This window comes from Microcaecilia unicolor, chromosome 5, assembly GCF_901765095.1.
Source record: "Microcaecilia unicolor chromosome 5, aMicUni1.1, whole genome shotgun sequence".
NCBI lineage: Eukaryota > Metazoa > Chordata > Amphibia > Gymnophiona > Siphonopidae > Microcaecilia > Microcaecilia unicolor.
Window position 1 is genome coordinate 72948012 of NC_044035.1, and position 23634 is coordinate 72971645.

At 43.0% G+C, this 23634-nt stretch overlaps 1 protein-coding gene across 1 annotated transcript in view; it reads right to left on the reverse strand.

Annotated features, from left to right (window-relative positions):
* Window positions 1–14429: 14429 nt before the first annotated feature.
* Window positions 14430–23634, reverse strand: part of CFAP46 (cilia and flagella associated protein 46) — a 418285-nt gene continuing 409080 nt past the window's right edge. The window contains exons 59-61 of the mRNA XM_030202994.1: window positions 20810–20946; window positions 19490–19570; window positions 14430–14750 (exon numbers count right to left, since the gene is read on the reverse strand). Of these exons, the coding sequence (XP_030058854.1) occupies window positions 14614–14750; window positions 19490–19570; window positions 20810–20946 (355 nt within the window). The 3' untranslated portion in view covers window positions 14430–14613. The remainder of the gene's footprint in view (window positions 14751–19489; window positions 19571–20809; window positions 20947–23634) is intronic.

Here is a 23634-nt window from a genome sequence, read left to right on the forward strand (position 1 = left end):
CTGGAAAAATTTAATTTTATGTATTGCATTTATTACTGTTCTTGCTATACCACCTTTCGTTAGTGAATGCCAAAGTGGTTTACATTGAAGGGAATACTATATAAATTAAAAGTGAAAGAGGGAGGTTTGGGAACTGAGGGAAACATGGAGGCAAAATAATGCAAACTGATAAAGTGATTGGATTTTTTTTTACTCTCTCAAAAAGAACAAAGACTAGGGGACACTCAATTAAGTTACATGGAAATATTTTTAAAACAAATAGGAGGAAATATTTTTTCACATAAATAATAGTTAAGCTCTTGAACTTGCTGTTGGAGGATGTGGTAAAAGGTTTGGACAAGTTCCTGGAGTTAGGGTGGATAATTGTGGTTTTTGTGTTAGACCACTTGAATATGTGGAAATAAGGGCCTACAAGTAAGTTGTAGGTTATAACTGTTTATTGGACAACATGGAGGGGCATAATCGAACAGGGACAACCATCTCTATGGGCGTCCATCTCTAACGACATTCCGGCGAAGGGGCGGGGAAACCTGTATTATCGAAATAAGATGGACGTCCATCTTTCATTTCGATAATACGGTCGGGGATGCCCAAATCTCAACATTTAGGTCAACCTTAGAGATGGTCATCCCTAGTTTTCAGGCATAATGGAAACTGAGGACGACCATCTCAAAAACGATCAAATCCAAGCCATTTGGTCATGGGAGGAGCCAGCATTCATAGTGAACTGGTCCTCCTCACATGCCAGGACACCAACCGGGCACCCTAGGGGGCACTGCAGTGGACTTCACAAATTGCTCCCAGGTGCATAGCTCCCTTACCTTGGGTGCTGAGCCCCCCTAAAACCCACTCCCCACAACTGTACACCACTACCATAGCCCTTAGGGATGAAGGGGGGCACCTACATGTGGGTACAGTGGGTTTCAGGTGGGTTTTGGAGGGCTCACATTTACCACCACAAGTGTAACAGGTGGGGGGGATGGGCCTGGGTCCACCTGCCTGAAGTGCACTGCACCCACTAAAAACTGATCCAGGGACCTGCATGCTGCTGTCACGGAGCTGGGTATGACATTTGAGGCTGGCATAGAGGCTGGAAGAAATGTTTTTTAATTTTGTTTTGGGTGGGAGGGAGTTGGTGACCACTTGGGGAGTAAGGGGAGGTCATCCCCAATTCCTTCCGGTGGTCATCTGGTCAGTTCGGGCAGCTTTTCGAGGCTTGGTTGTGAAAGAAAAGGGACCAAGTGAAGTCGACCAAATGTTCGTGAGGGACACCTTCTTTTTTCCATTATCAGCCGAGGACGCCCATCTCTTAACCACGCTCCCGTCCTGCCTTTGGTACACTGCTGACACGCCCCCATGAACTTTGGTCTTCCCCGCGACAGAAAGCAGTTGAGGACACAAAAAATCAGCTTTCGATTATGCCGATTTGGGCGACCTCAGGAGAAGCACACTCATCTCCAGATTTGTGTCGGAAGATGGACGTCATTCCTTTTCGAAAATAAGCTAGATAATGTTGGCTTTCATGAGTTAAGAAGAAAGGCAAACTTCCAAGATTTGGTGAGGAGAGGATAACTCTCTAAGGCATATCAATGATATATTAAGGGGCATTTTTACTAAGATGGGCTAAGCAGTTAGCACAGGTTTTAGTTCATGCTAACCATTAGTGCTATAGACAGACAACCAAGTGGGGTTCACACTTTCCACAAAAACGGAATGCAAACAGAAATAGGGTGGAAAGGACCCAGTATCATTGATCAGTCACCACATCAAGGTAAGATGCTCCAAAAGAAACCTTTATTGGGTGGGAACCAACACGGTCCGTGTTTCGGCTAAAACGCCTTCATCAGGGGTCTTGACAGGCGTCGTTATATAACGTGCTGTCAATATGGATACACAAGCAAACCTTGACAGGCGTCGTTATATAACGTGCTGTCAATATGGATACACAAGCAAACCTCTGTGTGATTGAGAAAGAGAAATTGAGGGACACTAAAAGGCAGGCGGTTTTACCCTCCTATTACTTTTTACTTCCATCTTTCTTTTCCCACAGCACAAAGATCTCGGGAATATTTTAATTGTATTTCACTTCTGCAGCTATATGGTAAAGTGGAGAAGTAATCACTATTCAGAGGTTTGCTTGTGTATCCATATTGACAGCACGTTATATAACGACTCCTGTCAAGACCCCTGATGAAGGCGTTTTAGCTGAAACACGGACTGTGTTGGGTCCCAACCATTAGTGCTATCCCATGCTAATATTGTTAGCTTGTGTTGCTACATGCTTAAAATGGCCGGGGGGGGGGGGGGGGCGGACTGGGTGGGGTGTGGGCAGAGATTAAGTGTGGACTACACATTGCAGTCAGCATACAGTAGGTAGCACACACTGTCAAATGTGAAGCTAATGTGGGTTCACCTAATGCCACCTCTTGAGGTGTGATTAGGTGCATCCATGATCATACTACCTCAGAGCAGGGGCATAGCCATCCCTCCAATTTTTTTTTTGGGGGGGGGGGGTCCACAGGTGGAATGAGGGGGCAACATATTCCCCTCCCCCTCGGTGGGTTAAAATAGTACCTTTGCTGGCAGGGATACCGAAGCCAACACTGTATGCACTGAAGTGGTACTAAAATACCAGCGCACGAATTGGAAAACTAAACAATCCTAATAACTACAGTTTGATCCTACACAGACTTTCAGTGCTAGAAGAATACTTGATCTCCTTCACACACATAGAACCTCACCAAGTCTAAATAATCACAAACTTAAAGACAGAAATATGTAGACAAAAATTACATTGAACTCCCATGAAGCCAGACACTGCACACAATTCAACAACTAGATGAAAAGAAGTGATTCATGTCCCCTGTACTGTGCAAAATATAAAGACAGGAAATGTAAATTTCACCAAAATTGACATATTCTAATCACATTTCAAATTAAGAAACAGAAACAAAATAAAAAAAAAGGAAAATAAGTTACTGCCTTTTTATTGGATTATCTTAATAGTATAGTACATTGTTCTTTCTTAAGGAAGAAGGTTTTGGCCTCTGAAAACTAGTCAAAAATGTTTTAAAGAATCCAATAAAAAGGTTTTCTCTATTTTCCATTTTTAAATGTTTTTGTTTTGATTATTAACCTTTAGAGCACATTAGCACAGTTACCATGCTACTTTATCGTAAGTTAAAAATAAAAATCTTGTTTTCTACCTTTGTTGTCTGGCTATTTAATTTTTCTAATTGTGTTGGTTCCAGTCCTTGATTTCTGCTTTCCTGTCTCCTCTTAACTCTCTTAATAGGGATTCCTGTCCTTTTGTCATTTTTCAGTGTCCTCTTCACTTCTCCAGGACATCCATCTGCCACGTTGATCTTTTCCTTTCAGTTTTCTTCCATTTATTTTTCTGCCTCTCGGTACAGATTTTATTCATTCTTACTATCCAGTCTTCAAAATCCCTTTTTAAAATACATCTATCTACAGTTTTCCATCTCTTTCCCTCATTCCGGCTCTCCTATTCCCCTTCCTCTTCCTCTTACTTCCCAGTCTTTCACTATCCTCTCCCCCTTCCATTTAGCATCTCCCTCTTCTCTCTACCCTAATTCCATCCAGCGTCTCTTCTCTCCCCTCCACATCCACTCTCAGCACCTTATTCCCTTCCATCCTGCATCTGTTCTCTCTTTCTACCCTCTTCCATCCAAAATTTCTACTCTCTTTCCTCTTCCATCCAGCATCCCTCTCTCCCTTCCAATTCAGATTGTCTCTGTCCTTTCTATTCAGCATCTCCCCTCTATATCTTCCCCTCTGCTATCCATTTTCTTTCTCTTTCTCCCCCTTCCATTCAGCATTTCTCCTATCTATCCAGCATCTGCCTTCACTCCATTTTCATGCAGCATGTCCCCTCTCTATTCGACATTGCATCCAGAAACGTCCTCCTTTCTGCACGCTTTTCCATCCTGCATCTCCTCTTCTGTCTCCACCCTTTCAAGCTAGTGTCTTTCCTCTCTCTCCCCCTTCCTGCCAGTGTCTCTCCTTTTCCAGCCAGCATGTATACTTTCTTCCCTTTATATCCAACATGTTCCCTCCCTCCTATCCATGTGGCATCTCCCCCTCTCCGACCAGTGTTTCTCTCTGTTTCTGCCCTATTCCAGCCAGCATTTACATCCAGTATGTTCCCCTTTTCCACACTTTCCATTCAGCATTTCCTCCATCTTTCTAGCCAGCATTTCTTTCTTTCTTTCTTTCTTTCTTTCTTTCTTTCTTTCTTTCTTTCTTTCTTTCTTTCTTTCTTTCTTTCTTTCTTTCTTTCTTTCTTTCTTTCTTTCTTTCTTTCTTTCTTTCTTTCTTTCTTTCTTTCTTTCTCTCTCTCTCTCTCCACCCCCCCCCACCCCAACTGGTACAGGACTGACTCTTCGCCATCACTGCTCCTTCCCTCTCCCTACCCCTCCCGGCACTACTCCTGTGTCTCTCCCCTGGCACGTATCTTATTTCTCTTCCTTCTCCCCGGCACCATGTGACTCAGTGATTCAATGTGGTGCTGGTAGGCAAGAGCCAGCATATCTGGGCTGCAGGGGCAGGCACCAGTGTCATTGGGAGCAATCAGAAGTATATTGACAAGCCTTCTTCCCAGGCACAGAGTACATCAGGCACTGTTATACTCAGAGGTAAGTGGTGTCTAAAAATCAAGCACCTCTTTGGCCACCAGCATGGGGGGGACCCCGTAGTTACCCTACTGCTTAAAGTAACATGTTAGAGAACTTTTCTTTGTGGAAGCTGCAAGGAGAGTATACAACATACCCCTGTTATGCAGAGCCTTTAGACTTAACACATTACTTTTCACTGTTTACTCTTGTTAAGCACAAATACCTAATGTTCTTTAGTAAACATGCTCCTAAGTTAGTCCAGTTAAAAGGTATCACCTACAATTTGGTTGTTGACCCTTATTTCAGCTTAAGGTAAAGCATAGGTATCATATCTATGGTTTCTGAATGTTTTAATGCATGCCTATTAAGGTGTTTCATTTGTATTGTGCTGAAATTGTGAGTATCATATCTACATTATATAAGTGGCTTTTCTATGCTGCTAATTATGGCATAATTTATATTCTGCTAACATATCATATTTCTGTTATGTGATTGTTTTACAGTGCTGTTAAATGTTTATATTTCAGATACTGCATCATGTTATTCCTATTACTAGGATTCAATTTGCTACCTCCAAGTTTACTTCATTGATTATATCTTACTATTGGTATGTTTTTTAAAAAAATAAATTTTATGTTAAGCTGTATCTGCTGTACACCATGTTGGGTGAATCTGTGCATAAAAGCGGTTTATATATACCAATAAAGAAACAAATATATTATGTCTTCTTGACCTCTTTTCTTTTATAAAAAATCGCTCTAACAGATGCAATAACTAAAACAGCTGGACACGAGGCAACAGATGTGGAAATATCTTGAATGCATTTGAAGACTCCTGTAATATTACAGTGTTCCAGTAAAGTTGAGTCTGCATTTCATATAGAAAGAGGAGAGGAGCCCCCATCATCCTAACGAAGGTAGCAAAGTGAAATCATAGTGGGACAGGCCTCAGAAGTGGTGCAGAAAAAGATACAAGAACCCTAGCCGCTAATCAAATGTAGCATATCTCCCCAACTGAATCAGAAAGCAGGCGGGAAGAAAGAAGCCACTATACTGCAAAGGGTGGAAAAAGTGCCAAATCAGAGGATAGGATCCTTACTCCTTACGGGACAGGTCTCTACCAAGGTCATAGAGGAAACGGAAGGGAAGACCTGAAAATAGAAGGTCTGACACTTGCAGGATTGTCCAAGTTGCAATTGGAGCCTACGACCTTGGACCCACGAGCAAAGTCCACGACTGACTGTCCTCGAATCACATCAGCACTCTAACATACACTCACCTTCATACATTCACACACTAAACGGCACAATTACTAGTCGCCTAGATACACCCTTGAGAAAAGAAGCAGAGCATAACTGGGTACCATATCATAAACACCCACAAATTCATATATCCTCTTCCTTCATCATTCTCATACTTTTACACGCATACTCTTTCTTTACTTCACAAACTTAGTCCAGATAAACCTCACTTCATAAAAAACATTACCCCTAACAGCACTCCACTCTCCCCCATGAGTTCATTCTTAGAAGTCATTTAACACGCAACAGATCACATAGGATCCCCTGAGAAAGTGCAAAACCGAAAGCACTCACTATTACACAAAGGAGCCAGAATGAACATAATGAAATTACTCCTAGGAATCTACTCCTTAACATTGGTCCAAATACTGTTAGCCACATCTCTCGATGATTATAACACCATACCAATACTACACAGCCGATTCAGGATTACCAGACACATCAACCTCAACCAAACCGGCAACAGAACTTACAATAGCAAATCATTATCCCACAAACAAACTGCACAACCAACAGAAAAAAAGCTCTAATAAATCCAAATCAACATACAAACGACAACTAATAAAGGTTTCCACGTTCACCATTACGGAAGATCCATACCTTATGATTCAAATAGGTTATATCAATGCCAGATCAACAGTAAACAAAAGGCCCATTTCTGTCAGAAATGAAACGGACGCTAGCAAGGTTTTCCTCGGAGTGTATGTTTGACAGAGAGTGTGTGTGAGAGATGGAGAGTGTAATAGACAGAGAGTGTGTCAGAGAGAGTGTATGTGAAAGACAGAGAGTGAGTGAGTGTGTGCCCCTCCCCCCTCCCTTTAAGGTTTGAGGCCCCCCTTTCACCCCCACCTCTCTGGTCTCAGGACCCCCTCACCCCCACCCTCCAGCCACCCATGTTCAGCGACCCTCCTCTCTTCTTGCCCCCCCTGCAGCCACCCATGTCCAGTGACCCTCCTCTCCCCTGCCACCCCTCCAGCCACCCAGGCTGACGTTACTCACAGCTGATTCCCAGGCAGGGGGAGGAGTAGTGAAACACGCGGAGCAAGAGGCAGGGAGCGGCACATCAAACAACGACCCTCCTCTCCTCTCCCCAGTCCCCCCTGCAGCCACCAATGTCCTGCGACCCTCCTCTCCCCATGCTCCCCCTGCAGCCACCCATGTCCGTGACCCTCCCCTCCCCCTGCCCCCCCTCCAGCCACCCATGTCCAACGACCCTGCTCTCTCACCTGCCCCTCCTTCATCCACCCAGGTTGTTTAACCAATGGCGAGACTTCTGCTGAAATCTTGGAGGCCGCCCTTGTAAGTATCGGCGGCCATTTTGAACAGCGATCTGGCAGCGGGGGAGTGTCATTGCCAGCACCAGTGCCAGCAGCGGGCAGGCAGGACCGGGGATCTTTCCTGCCTGCCCCGAAGAATTGGTTACACAACCTGGGTGGATGAAGAAGGGGCAGGGGGAGAGTAGGGTCGCTGGACATGGGTGGCTGCAGGGGGGGGCAGGGGGAGTGGAGGGTCACAGGACATGGGTGGCTGGAGGGGGGGGAGCAGGGGAGAGGAGGGTCATTGTTTGATGCGCCGCTCCCTGCCACTTGCTCCGCATGTTTCCCTACTCCTCCCCCTGCATGGGAATCAGCTGTGAGTGATGTCAGCCTGGCTACGGAGCCTAGCTCAGCAACTCCGAAGGAGCCATGGACACACAATATTCCTATGGGTGCCTACGTAGTTAGTTTGTGCTAATTTTGTGCATGCGCTAAAAATGCTAGCGCACCTTAGTAAACAGGGCCCTAGGTGTCAGTAAGGGCTCCTGAAATAGTGGCCATATGCTAGTTGAGAAATTAGTGCATGGCCATTAAAGAACAATATGGAAATGCAGCCATTTTACCACCATGGCAAAAGTGGCCAGTGCGCATGGAAAACTCACATGCTGACAGCAGTGATGGCCACTTTTTAGCACAGCTTGGTAAAAACGACCCTTAGAGACCCAGGTTTCCTGTATACTAAAGGCATGAGACAAAGAAAAAAAAATGACTGAAAACTCAGAAAACAATTTCAAAACTGTCTTTAACAGAAAATCCAACTGGCTTTTCAGTAAATCTTATGGTGCCTGAAACTCTCCTATTTACATCTTAGTAACAGGAAATATTCTAAAATCTTTAATTTTTTTATAGATCACTAACATTGGGTCCTTACAAAGAAAATGAATTACTATGGAATGCATTCTCAAATAATACGCTTAAGAATCCTGAACTGTCTGGTGTGATGGCATTGGCAGAGACCCAAATATGAATAAAAGCTTCTAGGAATATTTCATTCAAACAGCACCACATTTTCATTCTGTGCCTTGCAGTGTCTACTCACACAAGAAATATTAAACAGTTAATGCTATTCCATGTATCAAAAGCCTTGAAATAACTTTCTGAATTATGTTCCAGCAGCATAACAAATCACATTATCAATTAGTTTTTATAACAGATATGGCATTTCATAATATACTCAAGCATGAAAAAAATGGCTTGACTGAAATTTATGTAGCCTAAAAAATGAGAAGAAAAAAATTCTCAGAATTTATTGATAGAATTAAAGGGCAAAATATAATTTCTGTTGGCTACTGCATGATATGGCAAAACTACCATGCTTAAAATGTATTGAATCACCCAGATAAGGTGTAATAAAGAAACACAACATCAGAAATATGTGGATGAACAGAAGTGTTTCTGCGGGAATCTTTCATTCTTTTTTTATTAGAATTTTCAACATTTCCAGATACAGAAACATAAAACACTCAGCTCAAGTGTAATAAACAACATAAAGAAATAATTTCAAAAACATCATCACTTATACTCAAGGCTTTAAGCCCTCATCACAGGAGAATTGTGAGAGAACAAAAGAAAACAAAAACAAGAAGGAAAAAGAAAATATTTCCTAATCTGCATAGTCTACACAATATTATTAAAATAGCCTTTAGACTAATCTCTAACTAGCTGCCCTATCTGTCAATAAAAATCTCTCAAGTTGCAGCTAATCAAAGCACATAACTATTATTCTGGGAACGTCAAATAGAATGTAGCCCTCCTCCCTTGATTCTGGATTTCAGTTATAAAGTGATCTTTGCCTTCACATCTGGAAAAAACTAAAAACACTCCTGTGATTAGACTGTTGACAATTGATATTTTGTTTAGAAAGTATTTGAAGGAGGGTTTATCATTCTGTAGTACCGATCAAATCTCTTTTTCAAATATTTATTATTTGCCTTTGAAAATTCTAAAGAGGCAGCAGAGGGGTGGATTATATGACTATCACAATCTGGTTCGGATTTTGCTCTTAAAGTTCTTGGAAACTTCCCAGGATGTTATTCAGAATTGTGCTAAACTTTTGGTTACTTTGTCTCTGAAATATATAAAACTTAAACTTACAAAACAAAAAAGATTTTATTTTCTGTGGGATAAAAAAAAGTTTCTGCAGGAATTCCATGCATGTAGCAATGGCAAAAGGAAAGCTCCAGCACCTACAGATGGGGTTTAAAGTGTGTACATACAAGGTTTTCAAGGGAGCTGTGTTCTCTGGTCTCCTACTAAGAACTATTGCTGCAAGTGGTGAGGTTGAGAGGGAGGAGGGTGGGATTTAATCAGGCCCCTCCTCCATTAGCCACAAATGAATTCCAATGATGTCTCAGCTTCAGAGTATACTCCCACTTTCATGAAGACCACAGTGAGTGGGATGGGACAGTCTTGTAGAACTACCACCATGAAAGAATGACCCCCCTACTACTTCTAGGGGTCATCGATGCCATTTAGTAGGATTCACAGCAGTGTAGAATCTTTGATGCCCGGGGCCACTGCCCACCAATGCTGACCCAGGGTAAGTTGTTGGGGGGGGGGGGAGTGAAAGTAGGAAGAGTTGGTCTCTGCTGGGTTTTTTTGATAGGGCAGGGCATCTGGAAGGGGGCTGGTGTTTTATTTGGGGGGGGGGAGTTTTTTGGAGGGTCCAGATTGTGCTTAGCATGGGAGTTTGATCAGGGTGTGGAGTTGGGAAGGTGTTGGGGGGAGGAATCAGTCGGGGTCTGATCTGGGGGTTGGGTTTATACCTGATGGGGGTTAATGGACTGATGGGGGAGCAGATTGTGTTTGCACATACTGCTCTCTGTTGAGGTGGTAGTAAGTTCAGCTGCATGATCAGCAATCATGGCAGCTAGTGCATGGTACTGAGCCAAGCTCTATCACAGCTGGCCACACCTTCACCTGCTCATGTCAAGCTCAACTTCCACCCACTCTCATGTTAGGAAGCTAATGTGGTATTTTTACCACATGCAGCTGTTTTTAACTTGGTAGAGAACAGCGTGGGCCCACACTACAGTCTACTGCATTGTAAAACCTGCATTAGCTGCTTAATGCAGCTTAGTAAAAGGACCCCTTAGTAAATTATTGCAATGTTCATTAAAAAAATATTCTAAATTCTTGTGGCCATCTTAGGAAGCCTTTTACTAAAATGCATTAAGCACTTACCCCTGGATTCTATATATGGTGTCCATATCAGAGAGCAGATCAGAGATCTACATGCAAATAGTTAATAAGCTATTAATAATCAATAAATGGCATTAATTAGCACTTATCTGTGCATATGCCTACATGCTACACATCCAAAGTTTCTCACGCGTAACCCAAAAGGGGTCATGGCCATCAGAGGTGCATGGACAGGTCAGGGGCTTTCCAAAAATGTAGGCACAGTGTTACAGACTACTGGGGTTACACACTCAACCTGTGCACCAGGATTTACCCAAAGTTGGCTACTGGAATACCAGTGTGCTCAACCTGGATCATCCTTTATAGAATAGCACTTGGTGTGGATTTTTCCCAGTGCCATTTACTGACTCTGGCCCTTAGGGAGCAATTCTATAAGCGGATGCCTCCTTCCACGCTCACTAAGCCTGGGAAGCTCAGGGTTACCTCCATAACATGGTCCAGGCACTCTATAACAGAGTGCCTTTTAGGAGTCTATTTTATTCAGGAACAAGGGTGCTTATGTTCCTTTATAGAATGCAAGCCTAACTGGGTATATAGGTGCATAACAATTAGGGATGAGCTCTTACACCATAGAGCTGAACTAAATGCCATGCCTAAATATTGTTCATATTGTTCATAACTGCATAATTAACAGTATTCTGTAAGTTTTGTTCGTAAGTTTGAATCCTACTCAAGCTCTGCCAATGAGTACATCCCCTTAAGAACATAAGCGCTGCCATACTGGGACAGAGTGAAGGTCCATCAAGTCCGGCATCCTGTTTCCAGCAGTGGCTAATCCAGGTTACAAGTTCCTGGCAAGATCCCAAAACAGTACATTTTATGCTGCTTATTCTAGAAATAAGCAGTGGATTTTCCCAAGTCCATCTTAATAATGGCTTATAGACTCGCCTTTTAGGAAGTTATCCAAACCTTTCTTAAGCCCTGCTAACTGCTTTTACCACATTCTCTGGCAATGAATTTCAAAGTTTAATTGCACATTGAGTGAACAAATTTACTACTTTGTAGCTTCATTGTGTGCCCCCTAGTCCTAGTATTTTTGGAAAAAGTAAACAAGCGATTCACATCTACCTGTTCTGCTCCACTCATTATTTTACAGACCTCTATCATATCTCCCCTCAGCTGTCTTTTCTCCAAGCTGAAGAGCCCTAGCTGCTTTAGCCTTTCCTCATAGGGAAGCCATCTCATCCCCTTCGTTGCCCTTCTCTGTACCTTTTCTAATTCCACCATATCTTTTTTGAGATGCGGTGACCAGAATTGCACACAGTATTTGAGGTGCGGTCGCACCATGGAGCAATACAAAGGGATTATAATGTTCTCATTTTTGTTTTCCATTCCTTTTCTAATAATACCTAACATTCTATTTGCTTTCTTAGTCACCACTGCACACTAAGCAAAGGGTTTCAACATTTCATCGATGACACCTAGATCCCTTTCCTGGTAACCTTGCACCATGTAGCTATAGTTCGGGTTTCTCTTTCCCACATGCATTGCTTTGCACTTGCTCGCATTAAATGTAATATGACATTTGGATGCCCAGTCTCATAAGGTCCTCTTGTAATTTTCACAATCCTCTTGTGATTTAACATCTTTGAATAATGTTGTGTTGTCAGCAAATTTAATTACCTCACTGGTTACTTGCATCTCTAGATTATTTATAAATATGTTAAAAAGCAGCGGTCCCAGCACAGACCCCTGTGGAACTCCACTATCTATCCTTCTCCATTGAGAATACCAACCATTTAAACCTACTCTCTGTTTCCTATCTTTTAACCAGTTTTTAATCCACAATAGAACACTACCTCCTACCCCGACTTTCCAATTTCCTCTGAAGTCTTTCATGAGGTAGTTTGTCAAATGCCTTTGAAAATCCAGATACACAATATCACGCGGCTTACCTTTATCCACATGTTTGTTCATCCCCTTCAAAGAAATGTAGTAGATTGGTGAGGCAAGATTTCCCTTCACTAAATCCATGTTGGCTTTGTCTCATCAATCTATGCTTTTGAATATGCTCTGTAATTTTGTTCTTTATAATAGTTTCTACCATTTTGCTTGGCACCAACAACAGGCTCACCGGTCTATAATTTCCCAGATCACCTCTGGAAACTTTTTTTAAAAAATCGGCATTACATTGGCCACCCTCCAATCTTCTGGTACCATGCTTGTAGATACATGTTCTGTAAGCTAAGTGGTATTTGCAGAATAGCATATAGGTGGATTTTGGTGTTTACATTTAGAGTACTGTGTACAATTCTGAAGACTGTACCTTCAAAAACATATAAACAGGATGGAGGGTGGCTATTTAAATGGTCAGTGATCTTCACAATAAAGAGTATAGGGACAGACTTAAAGACCTTGATATGCATGCTTTGGAAGAAAGTTGGGAGAGGGAGAGATGTTTAAATAAAGGTACCAAAGAAGGAAAAAGTCCCCACAGACAAAATCCACAGGAATCAACACAAGTGGAGCACAAAAGTCAAAGATAAAACAAACAGGAGGTAAAAACCCTCACAAAAGTCAAACCAGGAACCATCAAGGACTTTATTACTAGCATCTATGGCATAAATGCACAGGAGGCGAGTCTCTTTCAATTGAAAGGAAGCTCTGGAATGAGGGGGCATAGGATGAAGGTGAAAGGGGACAGCTAAGGAAATACTACTTCATGGAAAGGTCTGTGAATTCATGGAATGTCCTCCCAGTGGAGGAGGTGGAGACAAAGACTTAAGAAAAGCATACTGGGTCAGACCAATGGTCCATCTTGCCCAGTATCCTGCTTCCAAAAGTGGCCAATCCAAGTCACACGTACCTGCCAGAAACCCAACTAGTAGCAACATTCCATGCTACCAATCCTGGGGCAAGAAGTGGCTTCCCTCATGTCCATCTCAATAACAGACTATGGAATTTTGCTCCAGGAACTTGTTTAAACCCTTTTTTTAAACCTAGATATGCTAACTGTTACCACATCCTCTAGCAATGAGTATCTGAATTCAAGAAAGCTTGGAACAAGTACATAGGATTACTTAGGGAAAGGAAGGGATAGCAGATGGCATGGGTGGGCAAAATGGAGAGGCCATGTGAACTTTGTCTCCCTTCATTTTTTTCTCTGTTTCAGTTTCATTTTCATACCACACTAAGCTGTTAGCATGGGATTTTTAGCATGATGGTAGTTTTTACTGCACAGTGTTATCATGAGCCTGCACTAAAGGTGAGTCCATGCTAAATTCCTTAGTAATTGCTTACTGCACTTTAGTAAAACAGGTCCCTAAATTGCAGGCTTCTGCAATTTCTTTTCTTAATATCACTCAGAACTTGAATGTGTCATAAAACTGGAAACACAGGTCAGTCTTTTCAAAGGAGCACACCAGGGCTCTCTTTCAAATCTATATCAAAAGTAGTGACCCTTCCAACCCCATCCCCAACATAACCTGTTTAAAATTCATGTCATCAATGACATAAGAAATATAACATGATCCTTCTTTTGAAAAATACAACGTTCCCATTTTGGCATGCCTTAGTGAAACCTTTAAATCTCTCTGTCCTCAAACAAATGGGAAAGGTATATTTTTGAACTGAATAGACTTCCTCTCATTTACTACACAGCAGGGGTGGACTGATCATACCGGCGACCGGGCAGTGCCCGAGGGCCCAGAGGGTCTCTGCCCCCTCTGCACACTACAGTCCCCTGAGCCTCAGTGGGCCCTCCCCAGTCCAACCTTGAAGGACCCTGGTAGTCTAGTGACCTCTGCGGGGGTAGGAAAGAACCCTACTCTTTCCTGCCCGCTGTCGCTACTCTGCCCAGTGCCGCTGTGTTTTAAAAATGTCTGCTGTGGCAGTCTTGTGAGACCTACAAGACAATTAGGGAAAGTTTCAGCAGCCATTCTGAAAACATGGTGGCACCGGGCAGAGTAGCGGCAGTTGGCAGGAAAGAGTGGGGTTTCTATATATTTGTTCATACAAAGCACTTTATAACAATGTAACGTTTAATTACTAATTTATTCTTCATATCTACATCAAAAACAAACAAAATATTTTTTGATGTTGCACGAGTCTAAAGCAATAACTGGACCAGTAGCATTAAGGCAGTTCCATATTTTGCTCTGAGGAGAGAAAAGTGTACACAATAAAACAGACATATTTATTATGAATATTGAAGTAAAATAAACTACATTAGAACCAAGTTCGGCAAGCCATATAGCACATAATTGAAAGCAGATGAATGGTTTGTAGGAACCGATGATGAGCACTGGCTGACGACAGCCTCTGTTTTGGCATTATCAAGGCAGGCCAAATCTTCTTCCACTAGAAAAGAGTTTCACCAAGAGGTATTAATTCCATTGTGTTTTAAAATGAAAATACTTGAAAGAAATGCCATTTATAACATTTATGGGGCTAACTGAATAACGTAGGGCTGGAGGAGGAGTATTGGGCACTTTTAGACCACCTATCTCAATTAATTTTCAGGTTCCTAGTCTGTCACCCCTCCCCCAACAAGATTTTGATAATTGAACTCTACACTCTTGATCACCCTACAACAATTCCATAAAAATGCATAGTTCATCAGGTATTTGTTTAGTTATTTATTTATTTGGGTTTATTTACCACCTTTGTGAAGGAATTCACTCAGGGAGTTGTACAGTAAGAATAAATCAAACATAAGCAATAGACAATTACACAAGTAAAAATATTCACATAACAATACAAAGTATGGCATAGTATGCAATTTACAATGTTAACACAATACATAATAAAACAAAAAATGTTAGGCAGGTAACTACAAGTATTCTAGTACCCACATGTGTAAATGTTAGGTATACCCCTGGCCTGCCCATGCCCCTCCCTTGCAGTTGTGCACTCTAGATACTGGATGCCCATCTTATAGAACACTGACTAAGGTTAGTTGCCTGTGTAACTGTAACTACTTACTGCTAATTCTTGCTAGTTAATATCAATTTTCAGCTAACTATATTAGGTTACATGCACAATTGACCTTATTCTATAATTTGCATGCTAAGGGCCCTGTTTACTAAGGTACGTTAGCATTTTTAACGTGCCTACAATTAGTGCACGCTGTGTAGGTGCCTATAAGGATATTGTAGGCATGTACACTGTTAATGTACGTTAAAAACACGAATGCGCCTATTACGTGGCTTAGTAAATAGGGCCCTAAGTGTAAAGTTTGGCCTGAAAATTTATAGAATTTGGGGGCAGGGTTATAAATATTAAAAACTTTGTTTTGCAAGTAAAAATAGGCACCGATGGTTTTTGGAATTTCAGTGGCTGTTACTTAGGACTTACTGTTTTGCTTTGTCTGCAGCTTTTTGGTGCCTCCCCTCCAAAGAAGCTGCTGCCCTAGGTTACCACCTAGTCTTGCCTAATGGTTAGGTCAGCCCTACATACCTACTTTTCCCTGTGAGGCCTGTGCCAGATTTTAAAAGTGAAAGTGTGCACTGCTTTACCCGCGGAAATGCCTTTGAAAATTAATTTCCTAATTCTAAGCTCATTACGTGATGATCAAAACACTTCCAATCTGTACATGCTGTCATTTCTTCTAAATGTAAATAGTTTTGTTTCTTGTATAAACCTTCTAAAATCATGTCCTAAGTGTAAGGGTTATGGATTTGATATATCACCTTTCTGTGGGTACAACCAAAGTGGTTTACATATATATTATATGCAGGTACTTTCTCTGTCCCTAGCAGGATCACAATCTAAGTTTTGTGTACCTAGGGCAATGGAGGTTTAAGTGACTTGCCCAGGGTCACAAGGAGCTGCAGTGGGAGTTGAACCCAGCACCCCATGTTTTCAACCCACTGCACTAACATTAGGCTACTCCTCCAATCCTAAGTGTCTAAGTAACATAGGCGCCCAATATAAGAGGCTTGGGGAGGCTAAGCCTCCCCAGCCAGCCGTCCTCGCGCGCGAGTCTTGCACCCAGGGCCGGCCCAACAACATGGTAAGCATGGCAGGGGGACGCTGACCTCTGGAGGGCACCACCACGCCATGCTTACCTCGCCCTCCCGCTCCCATGTCCCAACTGCCCGCCCTCTTCTCTCCCCCAAGATCCCTTTCCTTTTTTTTAAAAAAAATTTTACCTCCGAATCCGGCAGCGCAGCGACAGCATCAGTGAAAGCGCTTCCCTTCGCTCAGTGTCCTGCCTTCTTCTGACGTCTTGACGTCAGAAGAAGGCGGGACACTGAGCGAAGAGAAGCGCTTTCACTGACGCTGTGCTGCCGGACTCGGAGGTAAATTTAAAAGAAAAAAAAAGCAAAGGGATCTTGGGGGGGGGGGGGGGGGAGAAGAGGGTGGGCAGTTGGGGCAGGGGAGAGAGGGAGATGGATGGGATGGCAGGGATCAGGGAGAGAGGGGAATGGAGGGGGGCAGGGGAGAGAGGAGCATGGATGAACATGGATGGGAGGGCAGGGCTCAGGGAGAGAGGGTAATTGCTGGATATGGATGAATGGAGGGGGCAGGGGAGAGAGGAGCATGGATGGAATGGCAGGGCTCAGGGAGAGAGGGGAATTGCTGGATATGAGTGAATGGAGGGGGGCAGGGGAGAGAGGAGCATGGATGGGAGGGCAGGGCTCAGGGAGAGAGGAGCATGGATGGGAGGGCAGGGCTCAGGGAGAGAGGAGAAATTGCTGGACATAGAGGGAAGGGAAGAGAGAGGAAGGAGATGAGATTAGGGAAAAGGAAGAGAGGAGAAAAACTGCACAAGGATGGATAAAATAGGCAGAAGCTGGATCCACTGGACAGTCAAGTCTGCGGAGGACCCAGCTTTTACTTACGGATGTAGGACAAGAAATGAAGAAGAAAGGCGGAAAGTAAAGAAATAAATGGAAAGGAAGCCCTGGAAACGGAGTTTAGAGGACAGATAGCAGCAGAATCGGATACTGGACCAGCATGATCAGAAAAACAAAGTCACCAGACAACAAAGGTAGAAAAGATCATTTTATTTTCATTATAGTGTTTGGAATATGTCCACTTTGAGAATCAGGTGCTGAACATTAAAAGTTTATATTTATTTACTTATTTATAGCATTTTATCCCACATTAAACATGAATTAGGGTGTTTAATATATTGTTGAGAGAAAATGTTTTCCTTTTTCTTTATATTAATTTCTGTATTTCCTTACATTTATGTGATAAATGTGAATGTAATTATGTAAAATGATAAATAAAATAAAAAAAATAATTAGGGTGTTTTGTGGCTGTACATGAGAATTGTGATATTATGATCCCTTGTTTCATATTGTTGATGGTCTGCATTTTCCGTATGGGTGGTATATTGGTGTATTAGGTTCTGCCCAGTGTAATATTTATGGTACAGTAAGGTTCTGAGTGTGTTTTTGCACAAAGTTGTGCATAGTGTTTTGCAGTTGAGCGATTGTGGTTAGTATATGCTTTGAGCAACCACTTTATTCTAATATCTAAATTTAATAAAAGGTATTAATTGTGACTTTTATTTTTATTTTTTTTTTCTGTGTGTTATCAGACAATTATGGATTTAAGCTCCACTCCCACCCAGGCCCACCCGTAGCTACGCCCCTGCCTGCACCCCTCCGTTGTGGTCTAGCATTTCTTCCTCTCTCTGATTATCCAGCATCTCTCCCTCCCTCCTATTTGTCCCTGGATCCAATATCTCCCTCTTTTCCCCTTCCCCCTCCTGTGCATCTCTGTTCCTCCCTCTCCTCCATCCTCATGCCCGACCCCTCTTCCCTCTCTGCCATTGTTCACATTATTCTCTCTCTCTCCTTTGCTCTCTCTCTTTGCACCCCAAGTCCAACATCTCTCTTTCTTCCTCCTCCTTCCCCATACAGCCTCTCTCGCTTCCTCCCACTTCTTTGTCTAACATTTCTTCCTCTCTCTCCATGTGCATCTTTCCCTCCCTCCCTCCTCCCTCCAGGTGCAACATTTTTCCCTCTCTTTCCTCATGCATCTCTCTCTCAACAGCCAACATTTCTCCCTCCCTCTCCATGCATCTCTCCCTCCCCCTCTACCTCCATTCCCATATCCAACATTTCTCCCTATCTCGCCCCATCTCTTCCTTCCATTCCACCTCTAATAATTCTCCCTCTCCCTCCAACCCATGCAGCAGCTCTCCCTCCCATCTCCCTCCAACAATTCACCGTCTCCCCCACCCCATATCCAGCAATGCTCTCTTCCTCTACACACCATGCAGCATTTCTCCCTCCCCTCCAAAAATTAACCATGTCTCTTCCCTTCCCCGTGTGCAGTACCTCTTTCCTTCCCTCTCCTCCAACCCCATGCATTTCTTTGCCCGTCTGATCCTCGGTCTGAATCTCCCTTCTCCCCCCACAAATGTTTTTCACATTAATGGTTTGCTGGCAGCAATTCCCCCAATCTGCACACGGCTGACCTGGAAGCCTCCCCTCTGCTGCGTACTGCCCAGTGAAAAACTGTAAGTTCCATTGAGTGGAGGCAGTATGCAGCAGAAGGGAGGATTCCGGGCTAGCCGCGGGCAGCGTGTGGGAATCACTGCTGGCAACTCTACAATATGAGAAACATTTGTGAAGGGAAGGAGATGCAGGACTGTGGGGGCCTCTGTAGCCCAGCTAGCTCCCTCACATGCCATAAGTACATAAGTATTGCCATACTGGGAAAGACCAAAGGTCCATCAAGCCCAGCATCCTGTTTCTAACAGTGGTCAATCCAGGTCACAAATACCTGGCAAGATCCCAAAAAAGTACAAAACATTTTATATTGCTTATCCCAGAAATAGTGGATTTTCCCCACGTCCATTTAATAATGGTCTATGGACTTTTCCTTTAGGAAGCCGACCAAACCTTTTTAAAACTCCGCTAAGCTAACCGCCTTTACCACATTCTCTGGCAACGAATTCCAGAGTTTAATTACACGTTGACATAATTAAGCTATGTCAAAGCTACAGAGCTTCTGGGTGGGCCCGAGCCCAAATTAGGCGGGCTCAGGCTCACCCATGGCTATGCCTCTGATGCTAGTATGCATACACCAAGATTCATTTAGTAAAACTTTAAACAGTATTTATTATTCTTCTTTACCTTTAGCAGGCATATTTTGGGATTCAAATTTTTGAAGATCACGAATTGTCTGTCCAGTGGTCTTTCCACCTGCTAACAATTCTAAACAAAAACATATAACCAGTAATTACTACACATATATTTCTTAGAAAATTACTCCCAATAATGGCTCCTCCCTTCCTAGACTTAGTTTCATTTCCAAACAAAAAGCCTATTCAGGAGGAGAAGGAAGAGGACTGGCATCTTCCTCTACATCAGGATCAAAATTAGGCACTTCACAACTGGGGTAAGCAGCATGAAACACACCCTTGGCCAGGGTCATAGCCATGGGGGAGGAGGGGCCCTCAGGGACCTGCCCCCGACTTCGGACTCAGGACCACTCCAAAATTGTGACACCAGATGCCTGGCTGGCAGGGATGCACATTGAAGTGCTGGTGAAAGAAGCTGGAGCATCCTACTGGCTTCCTTGCTGCTTAGGTAGCATGGGCAGGGGCCCCGGCAGAAAATCTCTTTGGCTGGTGGGCTTGAGTATCCTCGCCAACAAAGGTATGATTTGATGGTGGATGGAGGCAGCAGAGGAGGGGAGAACTGAAAGGAAATGTTTGGCCCCCAAGTCCACCACTGGGCCCCTAAAAAACTGAGGTCTGGCTACACTCCTACTCTTGACTTTCTCTCTTATCCTGACTCTGTGCACATTTTTGCTTTAAACAGGAGCAAGAGGGGAATCCAGTCAGAAGATTGGGCCCTATCCCCTCAATATTCAGTTGGCGGCAATGAGCATTTTTTTAAAAAGCCTAATGTTGCCAGTTAGTTTAGCCACCGATATTCAGTGTCTTTTTTTCTCTCTCTCTCATTTGTGCTGTTTATTTTGCACTTTATTTGGTTTTGTGCAATGGTCACATGTATGTCAACAAGTTGAGCAGGGTTGTTTGAATCATTTTGATATCTGTAGTTCTCATTATCAGATGATGTGACCCAGATACTTCTTATTCTTGGAGAAGAATGTTTATCATTATTTGCTTCCACATCTCTCTTGTAGGAAATACATATTTAGACCTTAGGTCTTACCTGATAGGGTTTATGATATAGATCCTGCATTGTTTTAGTGGCTATCCTTTGGGGTACCTCCAATCTGTCTAGTATGGCCTCCAGAATTAGACACAATTCTCTAGGTGGTGTCCCATTATTATCCTATATAGAGACATTATATGCCTTCTTTTTTTCTGCGGCTGTACATCTCCTTATGCATCTTGATATTCTTCTGGCTCTGAGAAACCTACTTTTATGACAAGTTTGAACCAGACCAACAAAAAAATTAACATTCTAGAAGACATTACTTACTGTCAAACAAGAAGTCTAGCCTTTTGGCATTCTGTTCTAGAGTAGTATGCCATTGATTGCCCATGATGGAACGAACGCCTATAAGGCTTAGAAGGATTGCTGTTTCCACTGGTCTCTCCAATGCTAAATATGATTTACTAGAAGAAAACCACAATAGAACTATAATCATATGACTAATAACATACAACTTTCTGTGATATAGTGAGGACACAAATAATGAAATGTTATTTCATTTAAAACAGAAAAGAAATGAAATTATAGCTATTAACATATCTATTTTATTGTGGAAGTGAGAAATGATAGGCACTTACTGTACTTCAGTTTTCAATCAATTTTTGCAATACCATAACAATGTTAAAAGAAAAATGTGAAATGAATTTATTTCAGAAAACAATGGAGACAGTCGATGAACTTAATTAGACTGAGCTTTCCCTGATTTAAAAAAGATGTGTTATGACTAGCTACACTTCCTGTTTTAGACTGATGCAGGGTCAGACAGCTAATCATCTACTCCAATTAAAAGGGTGTTTCTGAAGTTGTTAGTGCCTCAATAATGATATGCAGTGATTTTTTTGTTTTTAAATAATCTTGTTCAATTTCAGACTCTATGGTACATGGCTATTTAGGTGATTATTCTTTGTTGTAATTGTAGGATTATGTCCTACTTCTTTTAATGTTAGCCGTATCGATCCACTCATGGTATTTACAGCATGTAAGTATCGGATGTAATGTAATGTGTTATAAATTTACATGTATACTAATTCTGGATATCATATTACATATAACATACACTGCACATATGTAATGAATAAAGTCACAAATTGGGCACTTGGCATAAACTGAGAGGTATTCCTTAAGCACTAAAAATACCACACAATAGTCTTATTTCTACTGTAAGTGGAATTTATTTTGGCCGCAGCCAGGACTTCAAAACATTGCATTTGTGAAAAACAGTACATACAATATTAATTCAACTTGCTATATTTTAACATTTAGCTGTTGCCTAGGTACACAGCCCTTTCTCAATCGCTACTTTTCATTACCTCACAGGTGTGCCGTCTAAGCACCCTGTGTTTCCTCTCTGTGCTGTCTCAGCGAGCACACGTTGTTCTTTGGGCGTATCCCGTTGAAGGATGTACCTACCCTTCATTCCACACACCCGATGTTCTGGGCCTCCTGACCATCCAAGACGGGAGACAAGCTGTGTCACCATTCTTTCTGTCAATATGTCCGCTAACACGTGGGCATATAATTCTTTAATTACATTTCAACTTTAATCCAAATATTTAACATCAACTTATAATCAGGGCTTTTTTGAGGGGGTATTTGGGGGTTCTGAGTACCAGCACCTTTTCCATTGTCTGCTAAAATTGACCCATTGTCCCCAAGTTTTAATGAAAGAGCTCAGGCTTTACACACCAATTCTGCCTTGTCATAGATTCTCTGACTGGTTGCAGGGGGCCTGGCTATTGTGGGGTGGGTCCCTCAGTGATCACCCCACCCCTGAAGGGTAGCCTGGCATTTGAGTACCGGTACCTTTTTTGCTAGAAAAAACTCATTGCTTATAACTGTTATCTGCCAAGATGCTGTGTACCCGGCGCTGGTAACATATAACTGACGCAGTGAAACGCCCGGCCACGACTACTACCGCTCTGGCCATAGGGTGGGTGGGCTGGGTCAGCGCTGCTCTCCGTGTTCTCTCCTCTCTCCAACTGCCACCTACCCTCGCTTTCTCTTTTGCTTTTACTCCTCCTTTGGGCTCCTCCTTATTTCTTTAACCCTTTCCTCTCCTTGATTGCTATGCCATTTGCCATGCTCTCATCCCCCTTGCTGACCAACCCCCCCTTTCCTGTCTTCATTAGCCTTCAGCCCATTTGTGTTCAGCCTCTCCTTAATAGGTTTGCCTAGGTCTTAAACATTAACAACTATGAGGTGGATATTCAAAGCAATTTAAATGGCCAGGAGAAGCTCTCTGCATGCAGCAGCTACTTCATCCGGGATGGACCAGTTTCCTCCAAAAGAGGACATTAACCTTCAGAGGAGGAAGCAGCTGCAGCAGCAGCGTGAAGAGAGCTGCAGTTCCGCACAGCTTTGCTGTATAATTGGGGCCATGGGCCTAGCAGAGATTGTAACTAAAGGGAGAGAACAACAACTACTGTATGCTGGGCGGCTTAGGGGGGCGAAGATAGGGCCAGCACCCGGAAGGCAGCGAGTGGGGAAAGTTGCTATTTTGACTGTAGGCTCTGACGCTCCCAATGATGCTGGTGCCTGCCTCTGTGGCTCGGACGTTCTAGTTCCTGCCTTCCAGTACCATGTGACTCAGTGACAACGTGGTACCAACAAGCAGGAGCCAGCACGTTCAGGCCACAGGAGCAGACGCCAGCGTCATTGAGAGCAATCAGAGGCATATCAGCAGACCTTCTTCTCAGGCACAGAGAACAGCAGGTGTCTAAAATTCAGGAACCTCTTTGGCCACCAGAGTAGGGGGGCCCTGAGAGAGGGATGGGGGGCAGGGACCTTGAGGGCTCCTGTAGCTATGCCACTGCCTACAGCCCTACCAGTAGGGGGTGCTCTGTCACTATCACATTTTCATTAGTGAGGAACAGGCAAGCTCTGTAGGTCTCCAGGGAACCTGCCTGTCTCTAGAGATTGAAAACACAATATTTAAGCACCATCTCCGATAGTCCGTAAAGAAGTTGGAGAACTCCCGCTCAGCTTAGAGGGAACAGTGGAAAGGTGAACTTCCATTCCAGTTTCAGCCTTTTCACAAAAGGGAAGCAAGTTTTCCTCAAGAACTTCTCTGTACTTTTCACCATTCATTGTCC